Raw genomic sequence first — 25,550 nt, forward strand, 5'->3', positions numbered from 1 at the left:
AAATTCTCCGATTAATTTTAATACCAGTGGTCCGTCTCTGCTAATAAACACTCTGGTATGATTTAGTGGCCTGTTTATTACCTGGTAGTTTCATCGAAATGTACTACTTTTTCAGCATTTGTCATTTTAATTTTACATTAAAAACGAGGGCAACTGGACAGTTTAAAATTTATTAAAATTATAGTTTGCATTTTACACAGTGTCTTAGGATAATCCTTAAAGATAATTCACTGATAATCAAATTATTACATTAATATTTTAAGCATTTAACATATTTTTTGTAGTTTTATGGAAGACATGAAACCAACATACTTAACAAAAGGCATAAAATGTTTTGCGTTCTCTTTGTTCTCGTTCTCCAAAATGTCAAAAGCCCATCCGGTTAGTTTAGTATTGAATATTACAGAATCACAACAAAAGTTATTGATCCAGTTCTTTAGTTAACATTCATTTTGGTCTTGCTGTGCCTCACAGTTTCTATCTAGACATTCTTGCCATGACCAGCATTCTCAAAGGTAATATGTCTTCCACCCATTCATTCTGAGATTGCATCATTCTTTCCCACAGAGCTGCCTCAGCACTGTTAGAGTCCATCCAGTCCACATCAGCACCGTAACTTTTACCTGCAAGAAAATCAGATAATACTAAATTCCATGCGACAGTTATATAATGCATTGCATCTGTTGGGTGCTTTATCTTAATTATGGCTGTACATTTCTTGCTGTCATCTGAAAGCTGCAGTGGTTACAGCAGGTGGACTTTTTTTTTACCTGTTCCAGGACCAAGCCTAACACCCCCAATGAAGTGGTTTAATCGGTCGTGATCCCACACAGTGAGCTCCACACAGACCTCTTTGAGGTCCTCTGGCCTGAAGCCATCATACACCATGGTGTGATTAAATACTGGGTTAGAAGCCCTCTTCAACACTCTGGTCTTCTGTCTGCTTTTTCGACTATTATCTGGGAGGACAGCACTGAAATAGTAGGATAAACACAAATGAACATCTCACCTCTGATGGAACATCCCCATCAGTGTAAAATCCACAATGTGCAATCTTTAAAATAATTTGCATAAGATGACCACTAGTCAAGGGCAGTGATGATAGGCTTTCTTTGATAGTTTGAGTTATTTGAACATACTGTAAGTCTGAAGATAATTCACTGATAATAAAATTATTCTTAGCTTCCAGTGTGAATATGCCATTTTTCGGCAATAAGTCTAGCTTTTTCAGCTGTCTGGTGTGAAAAGGCCTAAAGTTCAAAAAAATAACAAAAAACCTACATCATGAATAAAAAACGTATCACATTATATGTATAAATACCATTTGACAAAAGGGTCGATGGAAACGCCTCTGGAAATGGGTAGATTCTTGCACTCTTTCACCCAGATTTGTACCTCACCATTTGCCTTGTTCTTGTGACCTGCAAGACCAGAAATAAAAGTGTAATTTCACCCAAAAATGAATATTGTCATTTATTTACCCACAGCTCATCCTAAACCCATATTACTTTCTTCTGTGAAACACAATAAGAAATGCTATTAAAAAAGTTAGGCACTGACAGCCTTAAGTTCAAGGATGTGTGATGCAAATTTCGACTGTATGCAGACGCTAAGCGTTCTTGTCAAAACCGAAGTATACTTTGAGTCACCACCATTCACTTTCATTGTATGGAAAATAGATGCACTAAAAGTGAATGATTACTGAAGCTGCCGGACCTTATAATTCTGCCAAACATTTTCTTTAGTGTTCCCAAGAAGAGAAAGTCAGTCATACAGGTTTGGAAAGACATGGAGGCGAGTAAAATATCTCTTAAAAATATCAACTAAAAGCATATTCCTCTAAAGACATATTCAGTCAACAGAGTTTCAGCAGTTGAAAACAGATAAAAGTTCACTCTATCTTACTGTGAGAAGTCTGTGGAAGAAAACATAGTCCGACACTCATCTCTGCTCTCATCTCTTCACCACCAGCAGAGTGTTTAGGGCTGGAAGGAACTTGAACCTGGGTTTAAGTCATACATAAGTGGCAAAGCAATATATAACTATACTTTGACACACCATACTAATAGTTTATCTAAAGACTGTAACGTTCTTGTTGTCTCACCCTTCCTTTCAGCTGATATTCATTCATCTGCATGTTATTAAAGTCCCATTCCACCAGATCGATCTCTGCTTCTCCAAGAAAGCTGTTACGGCCAAAAGTGTCATTGTGCCACACAGAGAGGTTCAGCTTCTGGGTTTTCAAAGACTCCATTGGAATCTTAAACTGCACAGGAAAATGACAACTTTGGTCATCTATTTGTATTTGTACAATCATTACAAAACCAGGGTTCCCACATCTTTTGACCAATTAATTTCCATTACTTTTAAGATTAAGATTAAACTTTATTGTCATTGTGCAGAGTACAGAGCCAATGAAATGCAGTTGTTTTCGCATATCCCAACTTAGCTGGGGTCAGAGAGCAGGGTCAGCCATGAAACAGCACCCCTGGAGCAGATAGGGTCAAGGGCCTTGCTCAAGGGCCCAACAGTGGTATCTTGGCAGTGCTGGGGCTTGAACCCCTGACCTTTCAGTCAGTAACCCAGAGCCTTTACCGCTGAGCCACCACTGCCCCATTTCCATGACATCTCCAAGATTTTAAGTTGTTGTTTTTGATTACTGGATAAGCATTTTTTTCCCAGATTTTCCGAATTTCCAGGAGTTTTTAAGATTTTATTAAAGGTGCTTTTAGCTGCTCTGGAACTTCCACGAAACTGAGCTGTTGAACTAGGCACGACCCTCTTTAAATTCCATGACTTTAAAAAAAAATGGCTGATATTTCCAGATTTTTCATGACCGTGGGAACCCTGTAAAATGTATCTCAGAACATTAATAATTTTCATACCCTTAGGATTTCATTGTAAGTTGGATTCTGAGTCTTCTTTCTCACACACGTTTTTCTCTTTCCGTATTTTGCTTTTTCAGGTAACAAGTAACATTTAACATACCTGAATTTCAAAACACAATGCATTGATATAACTTTTTTATCAGACCATATTTTCTTTACATAGCTGTATTTTATTGCTTAGTTTTACAGTAGTCAAATTTCCGGGTAAAAAGTATTATCTAAATGTATTTTTCCCACTGCTACACTTACGGGTCAGACCGGTTCCTCTTAGGATCTGCCACTGCGAGGTCTTTGCACTGCACTACGAAGATGTGGAACTCTCCCAGTTTTTGCAAATAGTGAATGGTGAACTGGATTGTGCCTTTGACCTCCACATTGCCAAACTCACTACTGTAGATACTCAATACACTGCCAGTGACCTATACACATCACACATAGAAAGACAGATCTGTATGGAGATTAACTCAGAATTGAATGTTATCAATAGTAAATGGACAAAAAAAAGTTAATATAAGTGCAATATTAGTTGTATTCAGCATTTTATGGGTTGTGTTGAAGACAGGGGTAACATACAGAAGACACGGAGGCCACTTCAGAGCACATGCTAAAATTAGATGAAGTGTTGCATGTTCTCAGTGTGTCATAGTGGAAGCTTCTCTCACTATTTCTCTAATCCATCTATACGTCTCATGCACAAATAACAGGAAATGGTTAATATTTATGGAAGTGAATCCTACAAGTGTATGTAGGTTGGTGTTAGCTTTATTCAGTCACTACAGCCAGTGATAAAGCTAATGCACACATATAAACTATGACATTTTAGTGCTAATCCAGAGCATTGTGTCAGCAGTGTGAGAGCTGTAGTTCAATATGTTTTAGGAACTAAACAATAAATGCTAATTGACGAAGCTTGTGGATATTGGGTAACAGTGGGTATTTTACCTCTTGTTGCATAAATGCAGGCACAGACATACTCAAAATCTTCACCTGCTCCGGGTCTGAGAAGGATGTTTTGGTGTTGGTAGTGACTGCAGACACTAAGACAGAAAAAAGACACAGAGAATCTTAGAGGAAAATTATATTGCTCAGAGGTTGCTCATTGTTCAGGAGACTTAATTGAGTTCTCAATTGTTTTGTCCAGATTGGTTCTGTTTTTCAGAGCACAGGCTTTGAAAATGTTAAAATGAACACATTTACTTCATTATACACTCTTTTAGCACTATATTAGGAACACTATGTTACTAATAAAGTGCCAGATGTGGCCTTCTACTATTGTAGCACATCTGCCTCAAGGTTTGGCGTGTTATGCATTCTGAGTTGCTATTCTGTTCACTACAATTGTACAGAGTGGTTATCTGAGTTACCATAGCCTTTCTGTCAGCTCGAACAAGTCTGGCCATTCTCCATCGACCTCTCTCAAGAAGGCTTTTTATTTTTTTCGCACCATTCTGAGTAAACTCTAGAGACTGCCATGCATGAAAATTCCAGGAGATCACAGATTGAACAGTTACAGAAATACTCAAACCAGCTCGTCTTGCACCAACAAACATGCCACAATCAAAATCACTGAGATAAAAATTTTCCCCATTCTGATTGTTGATGTAAACTTCTGACCCGTATCTGCCTGATGTTATGTATTGCACTGCTGCCACATGATTGGATGATTAGATAACCGCACAAATATGTAGGTGCACAGGTGATCCTAATAAAGTGCTCAGTGAGTGCATGTATGATTCAGATGGTACTGGATGCAAACTGCCTTTAATCATTGCCATTTACCAATGCTCTCATAAAATGTCATAATTGTTTCATGCATTCCCTTAACCATTTCAAACAGTAAAATATACATAAAAGACCTAGGTTCAATTAGAAAAAAGGTGTTTTATGTCCTGAATGCTAATTTTATGTCAGGGGCTTCACCTGTGCTTTTGATGATATAATTCAACTGTAGAGTACATTATACGGTCATACCGTCTAACAAGGTAACAAATGCAGAGCAGAGAAAGACTTTAAAGATATTGAAAAGCATTAAAAGGGCACAACATGAAAAGACCTGCATTAGAAACAAAAAAATAAGGAAACATTTACCATCTTCCAAACTCAGCACAACATCGCTCCTTGGGTCAGTCCTCCATCTCTCTTCTTGGATGGAATGGCAAATTGTTGTTCAATAAATAAAGAAATATTATGTAGCTAAATGATGCATTAAAAACATTCTAAATCTAAAAGCTTGCATATTCTATAATTTGTTAAGGTTAGAGAGGTTTAAATGCTTAAGAAATGTCCTCTCCCATCCAGCAGGGGACAAAAAAAAGTCCCTCCTAAATAGATATGTTCAACAAGCCACTGATTAAAAACACTCCCCTAATGTCCACCACAAACAAACCACTTTAAAGCAAACAAAACATACTGCAGAAAAGAGGGCGGCTTACTTGAAGGTGGAGATGCCAGGTCCTCTAGACTCTTTGAAATAGAAAGGGGTCTGGCATTGGCGCACACTAGAGCAGTTCTGACAGGGCTGTCTTCCTCGCCGTCACCTGTCATAGCCAATTTCACATTAGAACCATCACCATGGTCTACACCATACAAAAAATTATTATAATGCTATGATTGTGTAAGACTATTAGTACTAAAATCTAATTTGAAACACTAAAATTCAAGGTGGTAAAAACTCAAGTAAACTCAAATGCAAGTTAAAAGCTAGCAAAAGCACTACAGATTTGCTGCAGTTTCCTGTGATTTTGCACCATGAATAAATAAATACAAATGTTCTAACTGATTTATGATCCATGTCAAAATACTATATGCTCTTGGTAAACAATATACAGTATACTTCATCACACACCATGTTATCTAAGAAAACGTACCAGTCATTCTGATAAATGCAAAAGCAAACAGACATGTGATAATTATGATCTTTACATTTTATAATTTTACTACATTTGTGAAAATGAGTGCATTTGTGCAATACATGCACAATTATGCTTAAGCCGACAACAACGCACGTTGCCATGTTAATGCATTAAACAATTTTCCTTTATCGGGGTAAGGTCATAAACGGCTTAAGCATAAACTGACCAGTACACATAAATTTTTGCCAATTACCCCGATTTCGCATGGCATGTTAACACATTTACAGGCATTTTTAGTCCTAGTGCAGTGTGCACGACTGTTCATGTTTTGATGAACAATGATTTCAAATCACATGTAAACACTGTTTTCTTGAGTTGTCTGATTTTTTTAATAAGATGATTTTAGGTAGTTTATCAGCATATTGGTGTGCATGTTAGCATGCTCAGTAATTAAAAAAAGCACTTAATACTTAGAAGCAGGGTTTAAAAGTGTTGTAAACCTGTATGGACTGAGGTGGTCAAGAAAACTTAACAGGGCAAGAATAGTGTGGGGACATTATAGCATATGAAGTAAAGCAATACTAAGTTCCACTAAAAGTTAACTTTTTATCATGTTACAAAGATTGAGCCAGGTAGGAATCATTTCTTGGGTCAAAATGAGCAGTTTTTAAACTGCATAAACCCTGCATCCACCAAAATCACAGAATTAATTATCACCTTTTTTTCTACTCATACTAGACTAGACCAAAGTAGAAAAGGGAAGCTCACAGGCTGAACTGGTGCGTGAGAATGACCAAACTTCTGGTGTGGAGCTCCCAGAGGCGTCAAAGGTGATCTCCTCTGATTCAGACTGGGAGCACCGAGAGGGGAAGCTCTGATTGCTTACTCTGCCTTGGTTCCCCTGTTCACAACCCTCACCTATCTGCACCTCAACCTGACCCAGCCTTTCTCTTTCATCTAAGACAGCCTTCTTGGATATGCCCAGGTAATGGTGTAAACTCAGGGGAATAGAAGATCTGGCAAGACGAGAATTCTGCTGACAGCTTTCGTTCTTTGGGCATGATGGGTCTTTTATCAATGTCTCCATCCAAGGTCTTCCCTAAGTGTTTAGGAGATGTAGATTTCAGTTCTGAGGCTGAAACCTGTGAGTGGCCAGTTTTGGAGTAGAATGGACTGCCATCTTTTGGGATAACACATTGCTTTGAACTGTCTTGGGAAATGAGCATGTGATACCCTTCAGGACAATTAATGATACCCCTTTTCTCAGTGACAATATTTAACGAATATGAAGGCATCTCTTTATGAGTTTTAACATGATCAGTTTATGGAATCCTGCCGGGAGGACTAATATCTATAACAAAGGTTCTTAAGGGAGAATCCTCCTTCCTGGACTCTTTGTTTGGATAAGAGTCTGTGGGAGGTATTTTAGGCTGTCGTAAGGGGCTGGTTGTTCTGTTCTGATCTTGATCTTTTGGCTGGTAAATATTAGTGGGCTGTTGTGTATCATGTTGACCTTTTTCTGGGAGACTTCTGAGGGAAGATGATGGTGGACTTAGTTTCAAGTTTGTATCTGAAATCGACTGTGGTTTGAAATTAGAAGTGTTCTGGGCAATGTTAGGTATCCTACCTCTGATACCTTGATGATCTTGTATTGGCTCTCTTGTTGGACCCTCAATTTTTTCCATCTTCTCTTTTTGCACAATCAAACTAACCTCTTTGTTTAAAGACAAACTCAATTTGTCTAGGCAACTTGTTAAAACTGGACTAGTTGACCCTATGGAAGAACATTTAGGAGACAATGTCGTAAATGGGACTTGAACATCAGGTGTACATGTTGGTGAACCTACAATTACTCGAAGGCCACTTTTTTCTTTTTCCAAAAATGATTTGAGATCATTGATTGAGACTTTATTATCCTGTTGACTGGGGGACATTTTGAGAGTGGAGATTTCCTTCTTCATGTCAGATATATCCCTCAACAGTGACTCGTTGATTTCTTGCACCTTGTTTTGAAGAGAATTATCTCTTAGTTGTGAACAGGGTGACATCAGTCTGACATTACTCTTGACCATGAGTCCACTACTTGAGCCTTCTGACTCCTTACTGCTGTCCAAATTAGAAGGTTTTACATCTTTATTTAAGGATATAGTAGCCATATCAACATTACATCGTGATACCAGAGAAAACTCATGTGATGTTGATTCTCCATCAACTGGATATTCAGTGATCTTTAAAGTGGGTTTGAACTTTGATGGGCTGATGTTTGAATCTGGAAACCTTCTTTCCAAAGTGTCATGATAATTTTCATTAAGCAGATAGGTTTCGTTTTCTTCTATTCCAGCACCTGTTTTGATGCTCAATATTCTTGGTCCTCTGTGCCCCCTTTCCCAGAATGACTTCAGGTCGGCCAGTCTTCCTTCACCTTGGTCAAGCGTCTCTCTCTTAAGAGTTTCCGCACATACAGGTCTAGCTATTTTATTGTCATCCTCGGTTTTTGAGGTAACCTGTATTATTTCTGTTGTCTTGCTTAATGCAGGAACAGAGTCCTGCAGTGCTACACTGTCATCTGCTTGAGGTCTCATTGTGCAAAGTGTTTTGCATTCTGAAGTTGAGATTCCAGTTTTATTTTCAATTATTACTTCTTTATCAGATACTAGAACTTCAAGACTCTTATCTTTTTTCTCTGCTCTTGTAAGCAATGCAAAAAAAACCTGGTGTGACTTTGGAGATGGCTTGGTCTTTAGCTCTACATCCTGAGAAGCCAGTTCTTTTGATTTGACATATGAAATTCCATGATCCTCTGGTTCCTCTTTGTTCTTCTTGCTCTGTGCTGGCAATTCTTTCAGCTTTCTCTGCTTTGAATCTTGAGAACCTCGGACAAACCACTCAAGTACCTTCGAAATTGAGCAACCCTCTTCCTCTGTTACCGTATGTGTCTGACTCTCTGTGCACAATGGATTGACCTTACCTTTAACTGCAGCAGAGCAGTGGAAGTTGGACACTTGTGAGGACTGAGGCTCAGCATAAAGCTCATGGCGATCTGCAGTGGAGACAATACATTTAAATGTCAAATTTTTTACATGAAAGAGATGTGGAATTTTACTTTGAACGTTTCAAAAATATATTAAATTGTGCAATGATTAGTTGATAATTTGTGCCTTATAGATTTGTTATCTGATTCATATACATTTCTTGGGTTTGATTAGATTGACAGGTCCACATTATCTTACCAGAAGGATTTAGATAATGCTTTTGTCACTGTCTCTCAGACAATTTTGAGGTATCTTTCTGGATGACCATTCTACCTGTCCATCCTCCAAATTTTCTATAGGCTCACTGGTCATCACATTGGGATGTTTGTGATTATTAGATGACTTCAGATTGCGACATGTACCCTCAGACAATAGGACGCGAATAAGCCAAATTTAGGGTCTCTGAGACCGTTATGCTAGTTCCCTTCTTTAAAGACCCCATGGAATCACTTCAGTGCAGTTTTCAGTTTTGTGTTGACATACGTCCTATTGAAAATGAAGCTTGGATGGAACAAAATGTGCCATTTCTTTTTAAATAGCCAATACACTTAAGTTACATCACTTCAGGAACCATGATTTGCTACTTGAAAAAAATCAATTGATTAGACCAAAATCTGTGTGGGGCAGAGACATAAATATTTTTGGGTAAGGGTTAGGGTCTGCTAAAAGATTTGTAAACTTTTAGGTTTGGATTTCAAAGCTAATAGACATTGACTAACAACCACAAAACTCTTATTTTGATTTCATGGGGTCTTTAAGTACTGCTCGTTGCTGTGACCAAAGGCAACTGTGTTACCATTGTTTACTATATCGCTTTTATCCAGCTCCCTATCCTGGTCAGACAGAGCATTGCAGTCTTCATCCAACACACTGTTCTCTCCTTGCTCTCTTTCTTTGGCATGAATGATGGAAGAGAAGCAGACCTGTTTTCTGTCTAACCAACTTGAGGCAGAGTGCTTTGAGCAGTGGGAAAGAGGAGGGCCGATGGGACTGACTGGTGCAAAAGACTGGCTGCTGTTGCTGTCATTGTTGTTGGGTATGTGTAGTCGCAGAGATTCAATGGAGCTACAACTGGAGCTGCTGTGCTTCAAGATGCCTCTGGGGTTAGGCGTCATGACCTGTTTAACAGTAGTGTCACTGCTGGTGAAGTTCAGGAGGGAGGTCTGACAAGAGAACAGCAGAAGTCTCTTTTTGGGCACAGGTTTGTCTGCGCATTGAGTGGCTATATGGGTGTCAGTGTTGTCTGTGTTTAGGATACTGTGAAGGGGTGTGTAGCTCTCAGCTGAAGGGAGAGGTTCTGGAAAATACAAGCAATACAACAAGAAACAGACACATACAAATCCTGAATTCAGTTTTATTATGAATTAATTTAGCAATTCAATTAAAGAAATAGTTCACCCAAAAATGAAAAATTAATTTCAAATTTTTTTTAGGTGGAACACAAAAGCTGATATTTTAATGAGATGAGATTTTCATATTTTCAATACAATGGCAATGAATAGTAGCTCACAATGCAGCTTAAAAAATTACTCAAACATCATAAATAAGAATAAAATTAATATGAAACATGTCGCATGGACTGCTTTTATGATTTTTTAATTTTCATTTTTTAAGCTTTAAAGTGGGCACCATCCACTGCCATTGTATTGAAAAGACAGACCGAGACATTCATTTAAATTCATACTTTTGTGTTCCGGATAAGAGATAAAGTCATACGGTTTAGGACGACATGAGGTTGAGTAAATAATTCAATTTTGGGTGACCCATTTCTTTAACACTGCTGTTACTGTAATTGAACAGATATTTCAAAGTGAGTTGAAATGCATTGGTTAAAAGCTTGCAAGCAACCAAAGAACATGATGGCAGTATGAGGTCTTTGGTAAGCTATTAACAGCAAAAACTTAGAGAGTGTTTCCCCTATATACATTGTATGAGCGCCACTGCTGAAATTTCACATGGTTTATTCATATACTTTAAGCACTTGAAACACTTTCTACACTGCGCAGTAGTGATGTTTCTTTCGTGAACGAATCAGTCTTTTTTAATTAATTCTAGTTCACCATTCACTCGCTGAGTCCGAATGTCCATTCTTCCCTACAATACAGTATGCAAAAAAAAGTATGCCAATAGAGTAGTATGTTTGATTCCACAGTATTCAGAACACAGTAAGCGAGAAACACCAGGATGACAACCTATGCCCGGTGAAATTTTGAAGTGCGGATCGACTGGACACTTTACGATCCCATAATCCTTTGGGAGCAGTTAAAAACCCTGGATTTAAAAGAACGGCGGTGAAACCCGAGTAGGGTGTCTTTTTTCAATTAAAAGTGCTATATATATGAAGAAAGTTGATCCTTGTGCTTAAATGGTGCTTGTTTAGATTATTTTTACAGTTGTTATTAAATCATATATTCGGGTCACAGGTCAGTACCCACTTCCCCGGAAGAAGTATGTTCGGAATCTATTTATTCTACTCGCATGCATACCTAAAGAACATATTGTTTTACCGGCAGAGAAGTGTGTCCTTCATCAAATACAGTACATCCTCTAACAGAATGAGATTTCAGATGCAGGGACTGACTCATATTTCTTGTTTACTGACGTCTCTTCCTTTCAAAGCCAATGGGCTCTAATTTCAAGCATGAGACTGCTTCGGTAGCTTTTAATGCTTGTAAAGACTAACTATAGTGCATTTCAAAGCATTTGAATGTAGGCTGTGAAAGAGCATAGCATTGGTTTGACCAATATGACAGTGTCATATTGTCATATGACAACACTTCTCACTGAAATAGTGAAGATCAGGATCTGTTGACCGACTGAAGGAGAGGAAGAGGAATGTCATTCATTTACTTCGGTAATCTCGTTCAACAAGGAGAGAAATTGGCTGTATGAATCATGAGTAAAAGTGACTGATGACATTACATTACAATGACATCAGGAAGTAACTGAATCACTTATAATTATTTTTAGGCTAATTTTGTTGTCTTTTTGTATAGTCATGCACATCAATTCACAAAGTGATAACTATGCTTTGTTTTCATTTGCTGGGAAAACACTTATTGATGCTTAAACACACTTAATTCGTAGATACGCAAATTTAAATAAAGTGTAATTAGACTTGATTCGTTTGTGAACAACTGCTTTATCAATGGTTTAATTACACACTCAGAACAAATAAATGATGTTCATTTATTGCCACCTACTGGTTAAGGTATGATTTACAAAAATTGTCAGTGAACAAATCTGAATGACAGACAGATAAACATCATCTAGAGTTAATTCACTCCACTAAATAAATAACATATATTGTAGTTATAGGTTTTTGTGGTGATGTTGTGAAATGATTGATTCATGTTCTATCATTTTTGTTAATAAATGGAGAACAAAAAGGAATGATTAGGAAATGTACTGCCAATAAATAAAGTTTCAATAATATATGATTTATCAAGCAATTCCCGTTATTTTTATAACTTAATAAATGTTTATTGTAGGAAATAACAATATTCTGAATGAATATCAGCTGTCTAGCTTACTCTTTTAACATCCAAAAATATCACATTGTATCTGTAGTTTCTATACTGTAGAAATACCTATAAATGTGCTTCATGTGGTAACATTTATTCATATGACCGAATCAACTTGACTACATCCAATTAAAATCAATTTAAGGACCAGATCAGGAAGAAATAGCTCCTTATAGAATTTTTTTTTGTGTATTTATATTGGCCTTTGCCCTTATGAAAATAACACTAGTCTGACCCTTTGAGAAACATAACTGCAGACCAAATATTTATCCAAAAATCTATGTTTGAGGTACAGAATGGTCATGCATGGCGGCTTAGCTACTTAGGACAACATACTTTTTGTATAATCTCCTTAAAGTTTGGCAGCTCATTAAAGCCCAGACCACTACTTTCTAGTTCAACTTTTTCTGCAGAAATCTTTTGACCTCACCACTTCAAGGAATGTCACTTTATAGCATGTATACTAATATTGGTAATGCCACACATTGCAATTTACATAATAGAACTTTTGCAACCAAATACTGCATGTTTAACAGTTATGCATGCAAGGCAGTTATTACAGCCGTTAGAACAAATCATGCTAAGCCAACACCATGGCTCAGAAGAGGCACACATGCAGTTCTCAATGGGGATCAATTCAACAAACTTACTATTCTGGCAAAAAAATATGTTCTGGCCCTTTGCTCTCCAGAACATTTATTCCATCAAAAAACACAACAAAGAGTGTTCAAAGGTACAATCTGTTGACAGCTGGTATTTACTCTCTTAAATGTTTTGGGATAGTTCACCCAAAAATGAAAATGCTGCCATCATTTACTTATCCTCATATTGTTCAAAACCCCTATGACTTGCTTTTCTCTATGGAACACAAAAGATGTAAGGTAGAATACAAGAAACGGACAGCCTCAGTTCTCATTCACTTTCACTACATGAAAAAAATGCAATGAAAGCAATAAAAAATCCTATGAAAGTGAATGGCGACTGAGTTTAACATTCTGCATAACATCTCCTTTTGTGTTCCACGGAAGAAAGTAAGTCACATTGGCTTGAAACAGGAGGAGATAAATGATGACAGACATTCCATTTTTGGATGAACTATCCCTTTGAAAACAATTTGAGGATCATAGTATTAAACAGTAAATTAATTCAGTGTTTTGATAGTGAAGATATTCTCACCCTCAGCAGGTGTCTGGTTGGCCTCTTTCACACTATTGATAATTCTGGCTGTCTCTCTCTGCGAGTGCACAATATTGAATGGATTCAGCCTGGGCTATATAGGAAACATAAAAGGAGGTCCAAAAATAAAATAATTCATCTGAAGAACATCATCTGAAAATTCTGCAAAATATTAGAACTTAGAGACTGAATTGTGTGTAATGTACCTTGATTTGAGGTCTCTGGCTTTCTTGTTGGCCTTCTGGCATCTGATGTTTAACCCTGTTTGGAGGTAATATCATATAAAAAGGGTTTTGATGCATTTAATGATATAAAAACAAGATCTAATTGGCCACTGTGAGCTTTCAATCAGAACATTATACTGTAATCATAAAAGTTACATTAAAAAAGCTGTTTTGGGTACATTTTTCAATGTTAAAACACTTTCTTGTACTTTATCTTAATGCAAACAGACAACAAAGGTTTCATAGGTTAATTTCACCAAAAAGTGTAAAACTGCTAAGTTTTAGTTGCTGCTAAGCCACAGGCTTTCAACATTGCTTTTTTTAATTAACTAACCAACATAACAACACATGAGTTTGGGCCGGGACTAACTTTATGACCGAACAATGCAGGATAGGGGGAGTTTTTGGGAAACCTTTAACAAAACATCTTAATTTTTGCCATTCTGCTAGTCATAGTTCTAATATTCAATAAAGATTTAAGTTCTATCTTCATGGTATATATCCTGGAACCACTTGAAAGTCAAGATTTGGGGAGCAGTAAGTGGGGAAAAACATATTTGATTCCATGCTGCATTGTGACACTATAATGCCAGTACATGTGTAAGACAGAGACAAAATCAGTAACATGTAAGATCTGACACCTGAAGCTGCTTACTGTTGCTTTTAGAGGATTTACATGTAGTTAAGATGAAGTTAAGGTGGATTTTGAATTGCTCTGAGACAAGTGCAGAATGACAGCACACTGGAGGTTAAGACATTCACTAAACATGGAGTAAGGGAGCATCCTATAACTCTCTATGCAGCTTAATGCATTCAATCCAAACTTCCTATCAAACTTACTTTAGCTTGGTATTATTAACAATTTCACAATTTAGTTCCACTCTATACATGTTGCCATCAAAGTTTAGGAAAACTATTTGCTCTAGATTATAATTTTATTATTTTTTTGCATGTTTATTAGGTGCTACTACAGTAGTTACAAATCAAAAAGGTAAATGGAAAATACACACTGCAGTCATGTCAGGTTAACGCGTTAATATCTGTGATAAATATTTGACTATTTAAAGCACTGTTTAACGCAATTAATGCAGTATCCATTTTTTTTAACTTCCTGAAACTTCAGTAATGTTTTTTCTTACTTCTTGTGGCTAAAATTAGTATATATAAATGTACAAGAGAAATTGATTTTGTGGCGCAGTGCACAGTTAATTATTAGTCTTCATCACACATGACGCATGTCCCAGGCATAATAAACACAGGAACGTATTTACTGTACTGAGAATGGAGACTTCACTCGCAAGTGATGAGTCGGGTGTGGGAGCGATATGGGCAAGCTGCCATCTCTTCATATGCCATCTCTTCGCATCACCCGAAAATGCTCACTCAATTTCATCCGAGCCAGTGTCAAATGCAAAACCGTGTGAGAAAGACCCAGCGTGTGTGCGATAGAAACTGAAAGGCAGCCAGAGAAAATAATAGATTTGAGATTTTAAACTTCAGCAAATAAAAATTCAGCTTTAATTTGTTTTATATCTATATGTATAGTGTCTAAAAATGCATTGGCAATGTACACTTAAGTTTCTCTTGCCAATATATCTTTATATAAATTGAATCTGCCCATTTTATCCTATTTTTTTTAAAAGTTATAAAGTTATACAAAATTTCCACTGATTTAATTGCGCATATATATATATATATAATTGTATTAAATATGTATACCTGTAAAAATGTGTCTAATAAATTCTATCATAATTCTAACATTTTAACATGTACATATTTAAAACATTTAAAGAAATGACGACTAACCAATTTATCATAAGTTCTTTGAGACAAAGTATAAAGTTAATATATTTATGATTACATTTTAATGGTTGTTTTAATGTAACATGTACCATGATTAATTAGTTAAAACATTTTAATTGATTAACTACTACCTGAACTGTGATATGAGAGCTCCTATGAGAGCTCCTAAAGTGTTTGTATGTAGATATGAGGCTCTTGATGACAGCATCTCTAACCAGGCTAATAGGCGGAAGTAGAGTTATTTTTTAAAAAGGCAGAGGCCCTGTGAAATCCCTTAATCAAGTAGAACAACAGCATGTGCTTGTTACTGATAACAGAAAGAATGTATATGCTACATTGTTTTGCAGTATTACCCATTTTAACTAGTATCATAATCAATATAATTCACTATTTAAAAATGAAATGATGCCGCATTCTCTAGCTTTAATATCAAGGGTATGACTAAAACAAAAAAAACGGACAATGTTAAAGCACATGGCACAGCACGTTTCATTTAGATGAAATGTTCTACTCATAACTTTATTCCATATTAGCAACACTCACCTCTCATTCTGTGACTGTGTGTATGGTTCCTCAATAAGTCCTGAAAGCTCTGGAGGGATAAACACATCCTTCTTCTGACTATTCACAAAAATGGGTCTCTCATCCCATCTTTGAGAGAGCTCCACTACAATAACAATAAGAGACTTGTCAATACACAAACATGCACACACACACACACACACACACACACACACACACACACACACACACACACACACAACTGCATCTTGAAAATTATAATGGATCTATAATGGAGTTATACGACTTGATTAATATTTTGATTTACAGTGGGGGTTTAAAACAAACTTTTTGATGTAAAAAGAATAAGAAATATTTAAAGAAATATTCTGGGTCCAATACAAGTTAAGCTCAATCGACAGTATTATCCCCCCTTTACTTATATATATGAAAAAAAATATATTGAGGTTACAGTGAGGCACTTACAATGGAAGTGAATGAGACAATTTTTTTAAGGATTTAAAAGGCATTATTTAAGATGTACAGTTGTTTAAATTGTCTTTTTTGCAAGATCATAGGGTTTGCAGCATTACACCATCATGGCAGCCAAGTTGTAAAATTGGATATAACTTAACACGAAAAATTTAGCAAGCGATTTTATCACACTAAATCCATGCTAACATGCATATTGTTTACGTCCTGTGGCTATACTTTTTCATAGTATTTTAAAGTTTACGGATTGGTCCCCATTCACTTCCATTGGACACTGTAACCCAGATTGCTGCTTTTTGATGCAAGCACATGATGGAATACAGGTGAATAACCGTAGATAACCAGGGACAATGTAAATGCAATGAAAATAATGAGAGACTGCTTGGTAAACAGCAACAGTCCTATCTGATATCCACCTACAAGCTGGTCATTCCATCTGCTGGCACCACTTACATATCGTCACGGGTTTCCCTTGTCTCATGGATGCTCTGATGATGTCGGAGCCATGAATCTTCTCTCTGTGTCTGTGATAGTTTGTCTCGTAAAACCATTCTCCAGTCAAATACTTCAGCCTGCTCCTGTCTTTCTCAGTCTTACAAAGTTTCCTGAGGGGAAGAGAGTAATAAGTCATTGTTTTATTTGCAAATCATTCTCAGGAATTACCTTGATTTTCAGGGGCATTTTATTTGACCTTTATAAAGAATTTTTTCTAAACATAAAACACACAGCATGCCATCCATGTATGTCAAATATGTCCAAATAAATTGTCAATATGGGCAGTTACCTTTAAAATGCACAAGATATCATAACACAATAAAGATTTTCTAGAATACATATTACATAAATTATTCCCTATATTAGATATATTGTTACTGCATATTTTGCTGTAGTCCCTTTTTTCAATTCTGAAGTATATATATATATATATATATATATATATATATATATATATATATATATATGTGTGTGTGTATACACACACACCCAAAAGTTTTGATGTACAGATTCTGGTGTTTCGGAAGGAAATTGGTTCTTTAATTCACCAAAGCGGCATTCAACTGATCACAAAGTATAGTCAGGACATTATTGATGTAAAAAACAGCACCATCACTATTTGGAAAAATTCATTTTTGATAAAATCTAGACAGGCCCCATATCCATCAGCCATCACTCCAACACCTTATCCTTGAGTATTCATGCTAAATTGCTAATTTGGTACTAGAAAATCACTTGCCATTATATCAAACACAGTTGAAAGCTATTTTGTTCGTTAAATTAAGCTTAACATTGTCTTTGTGTTTGTTTTTGAGTTGACACAGTATGCAATAGACTGGAATGTCTTAAAGTCAATATTAGATAAAATATTGGCAAATAAGAAACAGCTTTCTCTAGAAACTTGTCAGTCAATCATATTTATGATTTTATACAAAGGTGTACACTACAGTCTTCAAAGACAAAGGACAACTGGCTCTAACAAGGACAGAAAGAGATGTGGAAGTCCAGATGTACAACTAAACAAGAGGAAAAGTACATCAGAGTTTATAGTTTGAGAAACAGACGCCTCACATGTCCTCAGCTGACAGCTTCATTGAATTCTACCCGCTCATCACCAGTTTCATGTACAACAGTAAAGAGGAGACTCAGGGGTGCAGCCTTATGGGAAGAATTGCAAAGAAAAAGCTACTTTTGAAACAGAAAAACAAATAGAAAAGGTTAGAGTGGGCAAAGAAACACAGACATTGGACAACAGATAATTGGAAAAGAGTGTTGTGGATCTTAACCCTATTGAGTTTTGTGGGATCATCTAGACTGAAAGGTGCGTGAGAAGTGCCCAACAAGACAGCCACATCTATGGTAAGTGCTACAGGAAGTGTGGGGTGAAATGTCACCTCAATATCTGGACAAACTGAGAGTTAGAATGCCAAGAATCTGAAAAGCTTTCATTGCTTCACATGGAGGATTTTTTTATGAGAAGTAGTTTTTTCAAATTGTAATAGTAATTTTTCATGTTATTAATGTCCTGACTGTACATTGTGATCAGCTGAATGCCACTTTGGTGAATAAAAGTAACAATTTCTTTCCATAAGAGCAAATTCTGTACATTATTCCAAACTTTTGGCCACCAGTGTATATATCAAAATGTACTAACAGCAGAGGCACCAAACCCATAGGCCTAAAAAACAGAATATGAAATATATCAAATGTTAGATAACCAATACAATAATATGACCAGAGGCATGATCCCTGGTTAATTTCTAACCCTGATGCTTTTTTATGATTTTGCGATATAAAAAGTTAGATTTAAATATATAAAGAGTTAATCTCATAACACTGGGTGTAGAAATAAAGAATAAAACTTTACAGCAACTCTTAAGAACCTTAGTATTAGACCTTGAGATTACTGTCTAACTTTACAGTAAGCTTTTGCTGTGACATCTATGTGGACAAATTCCAGACATTCTTTGAAGAAGTTTAAACCAATTACTCTGGACAGTTTAAGTGTGAGAACATCATGGAAACAATTAATTTATAAACAGAAGCACAATCGAAAAACACTAACCAGCAATGACATAAAGTGAGTATTTATGGCCCCAGTATTTCAATAAGCAAAACCAACAATGGGAAGATAAAAAAAAGGAAGTACAATTATTTGAATAATCAACAAGCAATTGCATTAGTTTAATAACTAGTAAATTATGATTGCACTTGATTAAATCTGAGGCATTATAGGAATAGCTCACCCAAAAATGAAAATTCTTTCATAGTTTTTCCCATCTTAATGCCATTCCAGATGTACATGACTTTCTTTCTTCTTCTGAACACAAACAAACATTTTAAGAAGAATAACTCAACTCTGTAGGTTACAATGCAAATAAATGTTGGACAGAAAGTTGAAGCCCCAAAAAGCACATAAATGCAGCCTAAAAGTAATCAATAAGACCTCAGTGGTTTAATAAATATATTCAGATGTGATATGACAGGTGTGGGTTGAAAACAGATCAATATTTAAGTCTTGTTTTACTATAAATTCTCCTCCTTGCCCAGTAGGTGGCGATACACAAAAAAGAATGTGAATCGACAAAAGCAAAAGAAGAATGCAAAAATGAAAGTGGAGATTTATTGTAAAAAAGGACATAAATATTGATCTGTTTTCAACCCACACCTATCATTTAGCTTCTAAAGATATGGATTTTACCACTGAAGCCTTATGCATTACTTTTATTCTGCCTTTATGTGCTTTTTGGAGCTTCAAAATTTCAGTTCCATTCTCTTGCATTGTTAGGACCTACAAAGCCAAGATATTCTTCTAAAATCTTCATTTGTGATCAGCAGAAGAAAGACAGTCGTACACATCTGGGATGGCATGAGGGTGAGTAAATGATGATTTCATTTTTGGGTGAACTAATCCTTTAAAGGGAAACTTTACCCCAAAATGAACATTTTGTCATCCTTTAATAATCCTCATGTTGTTTCAAATCCATATTGCTTTCTAGCTTCTGTAAAATACAAAAGTTCCAAGAAAGGTTAATGGGTGAACTATCCCTTTAATCCACCTGGTAACAACCTCTCAAACTCACCGGATCCTCTGATCTTCTAACTTCGTAAGCTCTGCATCTCTCTTTAGCACAGCCAAAATCATCTCCTGCTCTTCTTCTGTCAGGTAGCTCAGGTCAATCATGGTGAATGGCTTCAAGGTGAGTGATGCTAACAGATCTCAGATCAGTCAAAGTGTCAGCAGCATCACTGTGGATGACCTTGAGGACTGATGCTTGTTCAGACTCTAATACTCATTATGTCACCTGTATCAAATATACAAAGTTTATAGTCTCAGTTAAAGGGATAGTTCACCCCCAAATATAATTGACATTATTTACTCACCATCATGTTGTTCCAAACCTGTATGACTTTCTTCTGTGGAACACAAAAGCAGCCTCAGTCACTATTTGCTTTGATTGCATAGACAAAAATATGCAATGAAAGTGAACGGTGACTGAGACTGTCATTCTACAAAACATCTTTAGTGCTCCATAGGAAAAATAAAATAATACAGATTTAAAACAACATTAGGGTGAGTAAATAATTTTTTTAGCATGAACCATTCCTTTAATTCAAAAAGAACCTAAAGCATTTAGCACAGTTGAACAGACAGTGTATGGCTTTCAAAGAACTCTGTCCTCCCTTTGTATTCTTCTAACCATCACTTGATCCTAATTGTTCCTAATGAATTCTTCAGCAAGGGATTAAAAGATATCATCTATGCTTCCCTATGCATTAGAAACAATGTAATTATCCATACAAGCAATGGTCCATACAGTACTCAATACTAGGCATGTGACATGGCGTTGTCAGATGACTATCAGAGGATATGGGTACTGTCTGTTTCTAAACCAGGGGAGCCGAGAGTGAAAGACTCTTTTATTCCAAAATCACATTACACTTAACTCATATTAGGCGGCGGCCCACAAATGTAAAGAGTAGAAGCCCACAATTTCAACAGTCTGTTGTCTTTTCTGGAAAACAGTTTAAATCAGCCATGGAAAAAATAATAATATGTCTAACCCATTCAAAGAACTAGGATAATAATTATATTTTTGGAAGGAATGCCCAGCTGGCAGAAGTCCATATGCCTGATAAAGGTAAAAGCAGTGAAAAAATACAATGTAATGTTTAAAAATTATTTTGAAACACCACAAGATCTTAATAAAACACATTGAAAGTGCAACAAGTTGTATTCATTGCAAATTATTATTATTAATATTATTAATAACTTGCTTAACTTAATAAATTATTTTGTTTTATTTGTCAAATAATTGCATGTAAAAATAAAAATGTGGCTTGTTTAAAATACTTTAAAAGGCTGAAACAAAACAAACCCTCTCAGTCTCCTTGGCAACTCTCTTTAATAAACTTTAAATACTCTCATTAGTGAACTTTTTGTTTTTTTTACACATTTCTTAATATGTTTTAAAATGACCATCTACAATTAGATTTCAGTCTGATTTCTGTCACTTAAGGACACGTCCACACTCATTTGTTTCCAATTTCCCAACGTCATCGTTTTCCAAACCATGCAGTTATGGAGAGTGTTTTTCATGGTTCCATATAGAACCTTAAAGGATTGGTACACCAAAAAATGTAGTCATTGTTTACTCACCCTTGTGTTGTTTTAACCCTATATAACTTTATTTATTTTTCTTAACACCAAGGGAGAAATTGTGAAAAAAAAAAAATTGTGCTCGTGATGTCATACAGTGGCAGTTTATGGTGACCACCTCTTTAAGCTACAAAAAAAAAAAAAAATGCAAAAGTATAATTCAGAAGTCTAATAAATTATTCCATGAGCCTCATGATTGTTATGAAAGCATATGATAAGGTTTGGTGTGAAACAAATCGAAATCGAATGTATTATTTAGTAAAAATGTTCACTGACTGTTGATCTCCTGTGCGCGTTGGGCACGAGACCAACAGTTCACGCAGTCCTCTCGTATCATTGGGGAGTTCATGTGAAAAGTATGATTTTCCTGTATAATTAGTGGTACAATTTATATTTAACAAGAGAGTACATGTACTTTTTTACAGTATATTATTGTTAAAATTATGGTTAAAAAAAAAAAACTATAATCGGACATCCCAGAATTCCCTGCGTGACCAATTGCATTTCATTATATTTTATGGGAATAGTTATATTTCTTCTTATTTTTAATATCAGTTATGTACTTTGGGGTGTTGTGTTATATTTAATGTAGTTTAGTTCATGTTAATTGCATTATTTAAATTTCACATATGTTACCCTGATGGTGTTAAGTGTTTGTGTGAGTGAGACTCTACATGTTTATTAGTCATTGCTCCTGGAGAGCCACTATTGATGAACTTCATGTCATCATGTTCCCTTCTGTAATTACTACAGTGATTAACATTACATAGTATAACATTACAATACAACATTATAAAGTGAAAAGCAGATTTTTACAGTTTCACATGGTTAATATATCGTTTATCATTTAATAATCGACATCAAAAAGGCATCAAAATTACATCCTGTAAAGACTGTAACATGGTTACCATATTTTTTTACAGTGAATTTCTGGCACCCACAGCTGCCAGATTTAACTGTAAATTTAACAGGATTTTTTTTTTTTTTTTTACAGTGTGATTTTTTTTATTGTAAATATATATATTTTTTTTACAATGTTTACAACTCAACAGAAAAGGGCTGTTGGATTTACTGGTATAAAATGTAATTTTCTTGTAAATTATAACAGTTTTAAACTAAAATTTACAGGTTGTTCTTTTTACTGTATATTTTACATAATTATTCTGGCAACCACAGCTTTTATTTTTTTTTGTAAAAACAACAGGATTTTCTTCTTTTTTTACAGTTTGGAATAATTATTTAGACTTCTGAATTATACTTTTGTGTTCTTTTGAAGCTTGAAGAGGTGGTCACCATAAACTGCCACTTCATGACATCATTGAGCACAATATTTTTTTCACAATTTCTCCCTTTGTGTCAAGAAAAAGAAAGAAAGTCATATATGGTTAAAACAGCAGGAGTGAGTAAACAATGACTGAATTTTCATTTTTGGGTGAACTAATCCTTTAAATATAAAAATGTTCTTAAAAAATGGGTTTAAAGTACAGTCACTGAAAGGTTCTTTGGGGAACCAAAAAAGTTTATTCTATGGCATCTGTGAAATTATTAAGAGTGTAAAGTTGGCTTACTTCAACGTTTCCACAATCAGGATGAATTTAAGGTGGGCACATCTGATTTGCTAGATACAGCCTTGATGAATTCCACCCAAGAAGGAAGTCTTGATACTTTCCTATTTTGGAAATTTGTCCTGGAGGCATTAATAATTTCCATCTCTAAATGATTTTAACAAAATGTATCATATCAGAAAAATAATTTCCTTTTTCTAGGTCCAAGCATGTTCCCTTTCTTTTTTCTTTCTTTCTTTGGATAGATAATTAGATCAATTTAATTAATAATTAGTCAGATTAAACTGCAATATGCATATTAAGCTTAGTTTTAATTAAATATATAAAATAATAATAATCTAGGAATAATATTTAGGTGCTTTGTTAAATATATAATATTTAACAAAGCATCCCTAAATGATTACTCACAATACACATCTGAGCTCAACAAGGCACAACAAAGCACTTGTATTTATTTGTTCTGAGAAAGGCATGTCATGACAACTTCAGGATGAGAAGAACCTGAGTTTGCCAAAATGTCTGGGATATCTGAATCATACTACTTTTTAAAAGTAAAAAAACCTAGTCAGCTTGTCAGTCTTGAGGCATTACCATAACAAAGTGTTTGCCATCTGGTTTGGGTTTATTACAGGTGTGCTGTAAGCAGTTTTGCAGCACATTAGACACTATTTTGACATTGCTCAGGAATAAGCATCTGCTTTTTTGACTGTACCCTTTTATCCAGGTAATATTGTAGGAAAGTATGTTTTAAAACTAGATAAAGTGTGAGTAATAGGCCAGGTGTGTTTGTCTTATTTAATTGGATTATTAAATTATAGATGACACATAATAAGACACAATTAACCTCTGAACATATACTTTAACAAGCAAACCTGGTATGAATTTACATAAATTGCACACTATATAATAATGTTTTGTTTGGCAAAAACAACAACAACAAAAAAGTGTTTCATGAGGTAATATCTAAATAAACTGATATATTATGTTTTTTTACATAACTAAATCAACATGACTATATTTGCTTACACTAACAAAACATTTTTAAAGGAAAGATTTCAGGGCATATCAGGTAGAAATCGATTCTCTAGATAACAACAGCACATTTTCACTTTTACAGGAAGCTGATTGCTTGTTAGTTTTTTTTTTTTTTAGGAAATGATTCAGTTATGTAGCTGTTTTTCAAAATGTAAGATTTGTGTTATCAGTATTTGTTCCCAATAATAATAATAATTTTAATAAAAAATGATGTTTTTCTCACAGGGATGATCATATTGTAACTACAAGAGTTCTTTTGGCAGTTCTTAAGTAACTAATCACCGTTTGATCTGTGAATAAATACTCTGCATTCTTTACTAAATAGCTTTACATTAACATATTAGGAAACTAGGAAATGAGAAAACATTCACAATGGCGCCAGAGATAAATAAAAATAACAAATTTACACTGGGGGGAAAAAGAAATGTTCTGTGAGTTGTGAAATGCTGTGAAATGTTGCCTGTTGAAACACAACTCAAAACTCCTGTCACAGCATGCAAAGCTTTAAACTCACTGCCAGGAAAAGGTTCAACCAAGATATAAAATATAAAAAGGGTAACATTACTGTAAGAAGTTGACAAAAAGTAGTTTTAAAAAGTTGACAAGAGAAAGTTTACCTGAATCTTGCAAAACAACAGAGTAGAGCCTACATGAGAAACATCGGATGAGAGCAATAGGCCTCAGTCTCCAACTGGCCATACACTTGAAAGTTACGAAGCGTGTTTAGTAGTCGACTCCAGCTTTGAAGTAAGAGTGTGTGTGTGTGTGTGTGTGTGTGTGTGTGTGTGTGTGTGTGTGTGTGTGTGTGTGTGTGTGTTAGTGTTAAGTGAGTAGGACACTTCGAATGCAGCCTCGTTTCACTGGAATTCGGAAGATGCATGAGGTGTATCTTTGAGGGCACTCCCATCCCACAATTCTTTGCTTCACGTAAATGTCTAAAAAAAGAAAAACACAATTTACGCAAATTTGCCGCTAAATATGATGGTCAAACGGAAGTAAAGATAATTACTCAGTATATAAAAAGTACCTCAGTATATGGGTGCAGAGTATATATTATGTATAGGTTACTTATATTCGTATATAATTAAAATAAAGTGATTGACTAAAAGTACACCTGTAAAATCTATTTTCTTCTCTCTTTACATCTTTATCAACTCTACTAAAATTTACCTCATACATTCCCTTCTAAAGGGACTTTATTCCCTTCACACTCAAAGCGCTTGTTAAAGAGTGGCGTGCTGTCATAGTAACCATATTACGTTCCGTTTCCGTTTGTCCTATGAAGACCCTCTCGTTTATTTAA

At 35.4% G+C, this 25,550-nt stretch overlaps 1 protein-coding gene across 7 annotated transcripts; it reads right to left on the minus strand.

Annotated features, from left to right (window-relative positions):
* Positions 1 to 156: 156 nt before the first annotated feature.
* Positions 157 to 25,144, minus strand: LOC127637073 (synaptotagmin-like protein 2). 7 transcript variants are annotated; one of them, XM_052117951.1, is made up of 18 exons: positions 24,865 to 25,144; positions 20,071 to 20,292; positions 16,946 to 17,097; positions 16,043 to 16,166; positions 13,679 to 13,733; positions 13,473 to 13,566; positions 9,569 to 10,069; positions 8,709 to 8,780; positions 5,321 to 5,425; positions 4,977 to 5,027; positions 3,876 to 3,925; positions 3,138 to 3,307; positions 2,886 to 2,988; positions 2,105 to 2,266; positions 1,906 to 2,002; positions 1,322 to 1,421; positions 771 to 973; positions 157 to 623 (listed from the first exon to the last, which is right to left on the minus strand). In XM_052117951.1, the coding sequence occupies exons 2-18, from the start codon at positions 20,169 to 20,171 to the stop codon at positions 478 to 480; spliced, it is 2,286 nt and encodes a 761-aa protein (XP_051973911.1). In that variant the 5' UTR covers positions 20,172 to 20,292; positions 24,865 to 25,144; the 3' UTR covers positions 157 to 477. The 7 variants fall into 7 exon arrangements, with proteins under 7 accessions (XP_051973911.1, XP_051973909.1, XP_051973910.1 ...); XM_052117949.1 differs by having other exon boundaries at positions 3,831 to 3,925; positions 24,865 to 25,142; XM_052117950.1 differs by having other exon boundaries at positions 4,977 to 5,030; positions 24,865 to 25,142.
* Positions 25,145 to 25,550: the final 406 nt, after the last annotated feature.

The sequence above is a fragment of the Xyrauchen texanus genome, chromosome 44, assembly GCF_025860055.1.
Source record: "Xyrauchen texanus isolate HMW12.3.18 chromosome 44, RBS_HiC_50CHRs, whole genome shotgun sequence".
Taxonomy (NCBI): domain Eukaryota; kingdom Metazoa; phylum Chordata; class Actinopteri; order Cypriniformes; family Catostomidae; genus Xyrauchen; species Xyrauchen texanus.

Excerpts from the sequence above, each read along its gene's own strand:
- LOC127637073 (XM_052117947.1), bottom strand. The coding sequence starts at position 20,171 with ATGATTGACCTGAGCTACCTGACAGAAGAAGAGCAGGAGATGATTTTG. Across the intron at positions 3,926-4,976 it reads TGTGCTGAGTTTGGAAGATG|TGTCTGCAGTCACTACCAAC; the intron begins GTAAATGTTTCC and ends TTTCTGTCTTAG. Across the intron at positions 3,308-3,830 it reads CTGCATTTATGCAACAAGAG|GTCACTGGCAGTGTATTGAG; the intron begins GTAAAATACCCA and ends TGATGTGTATAG.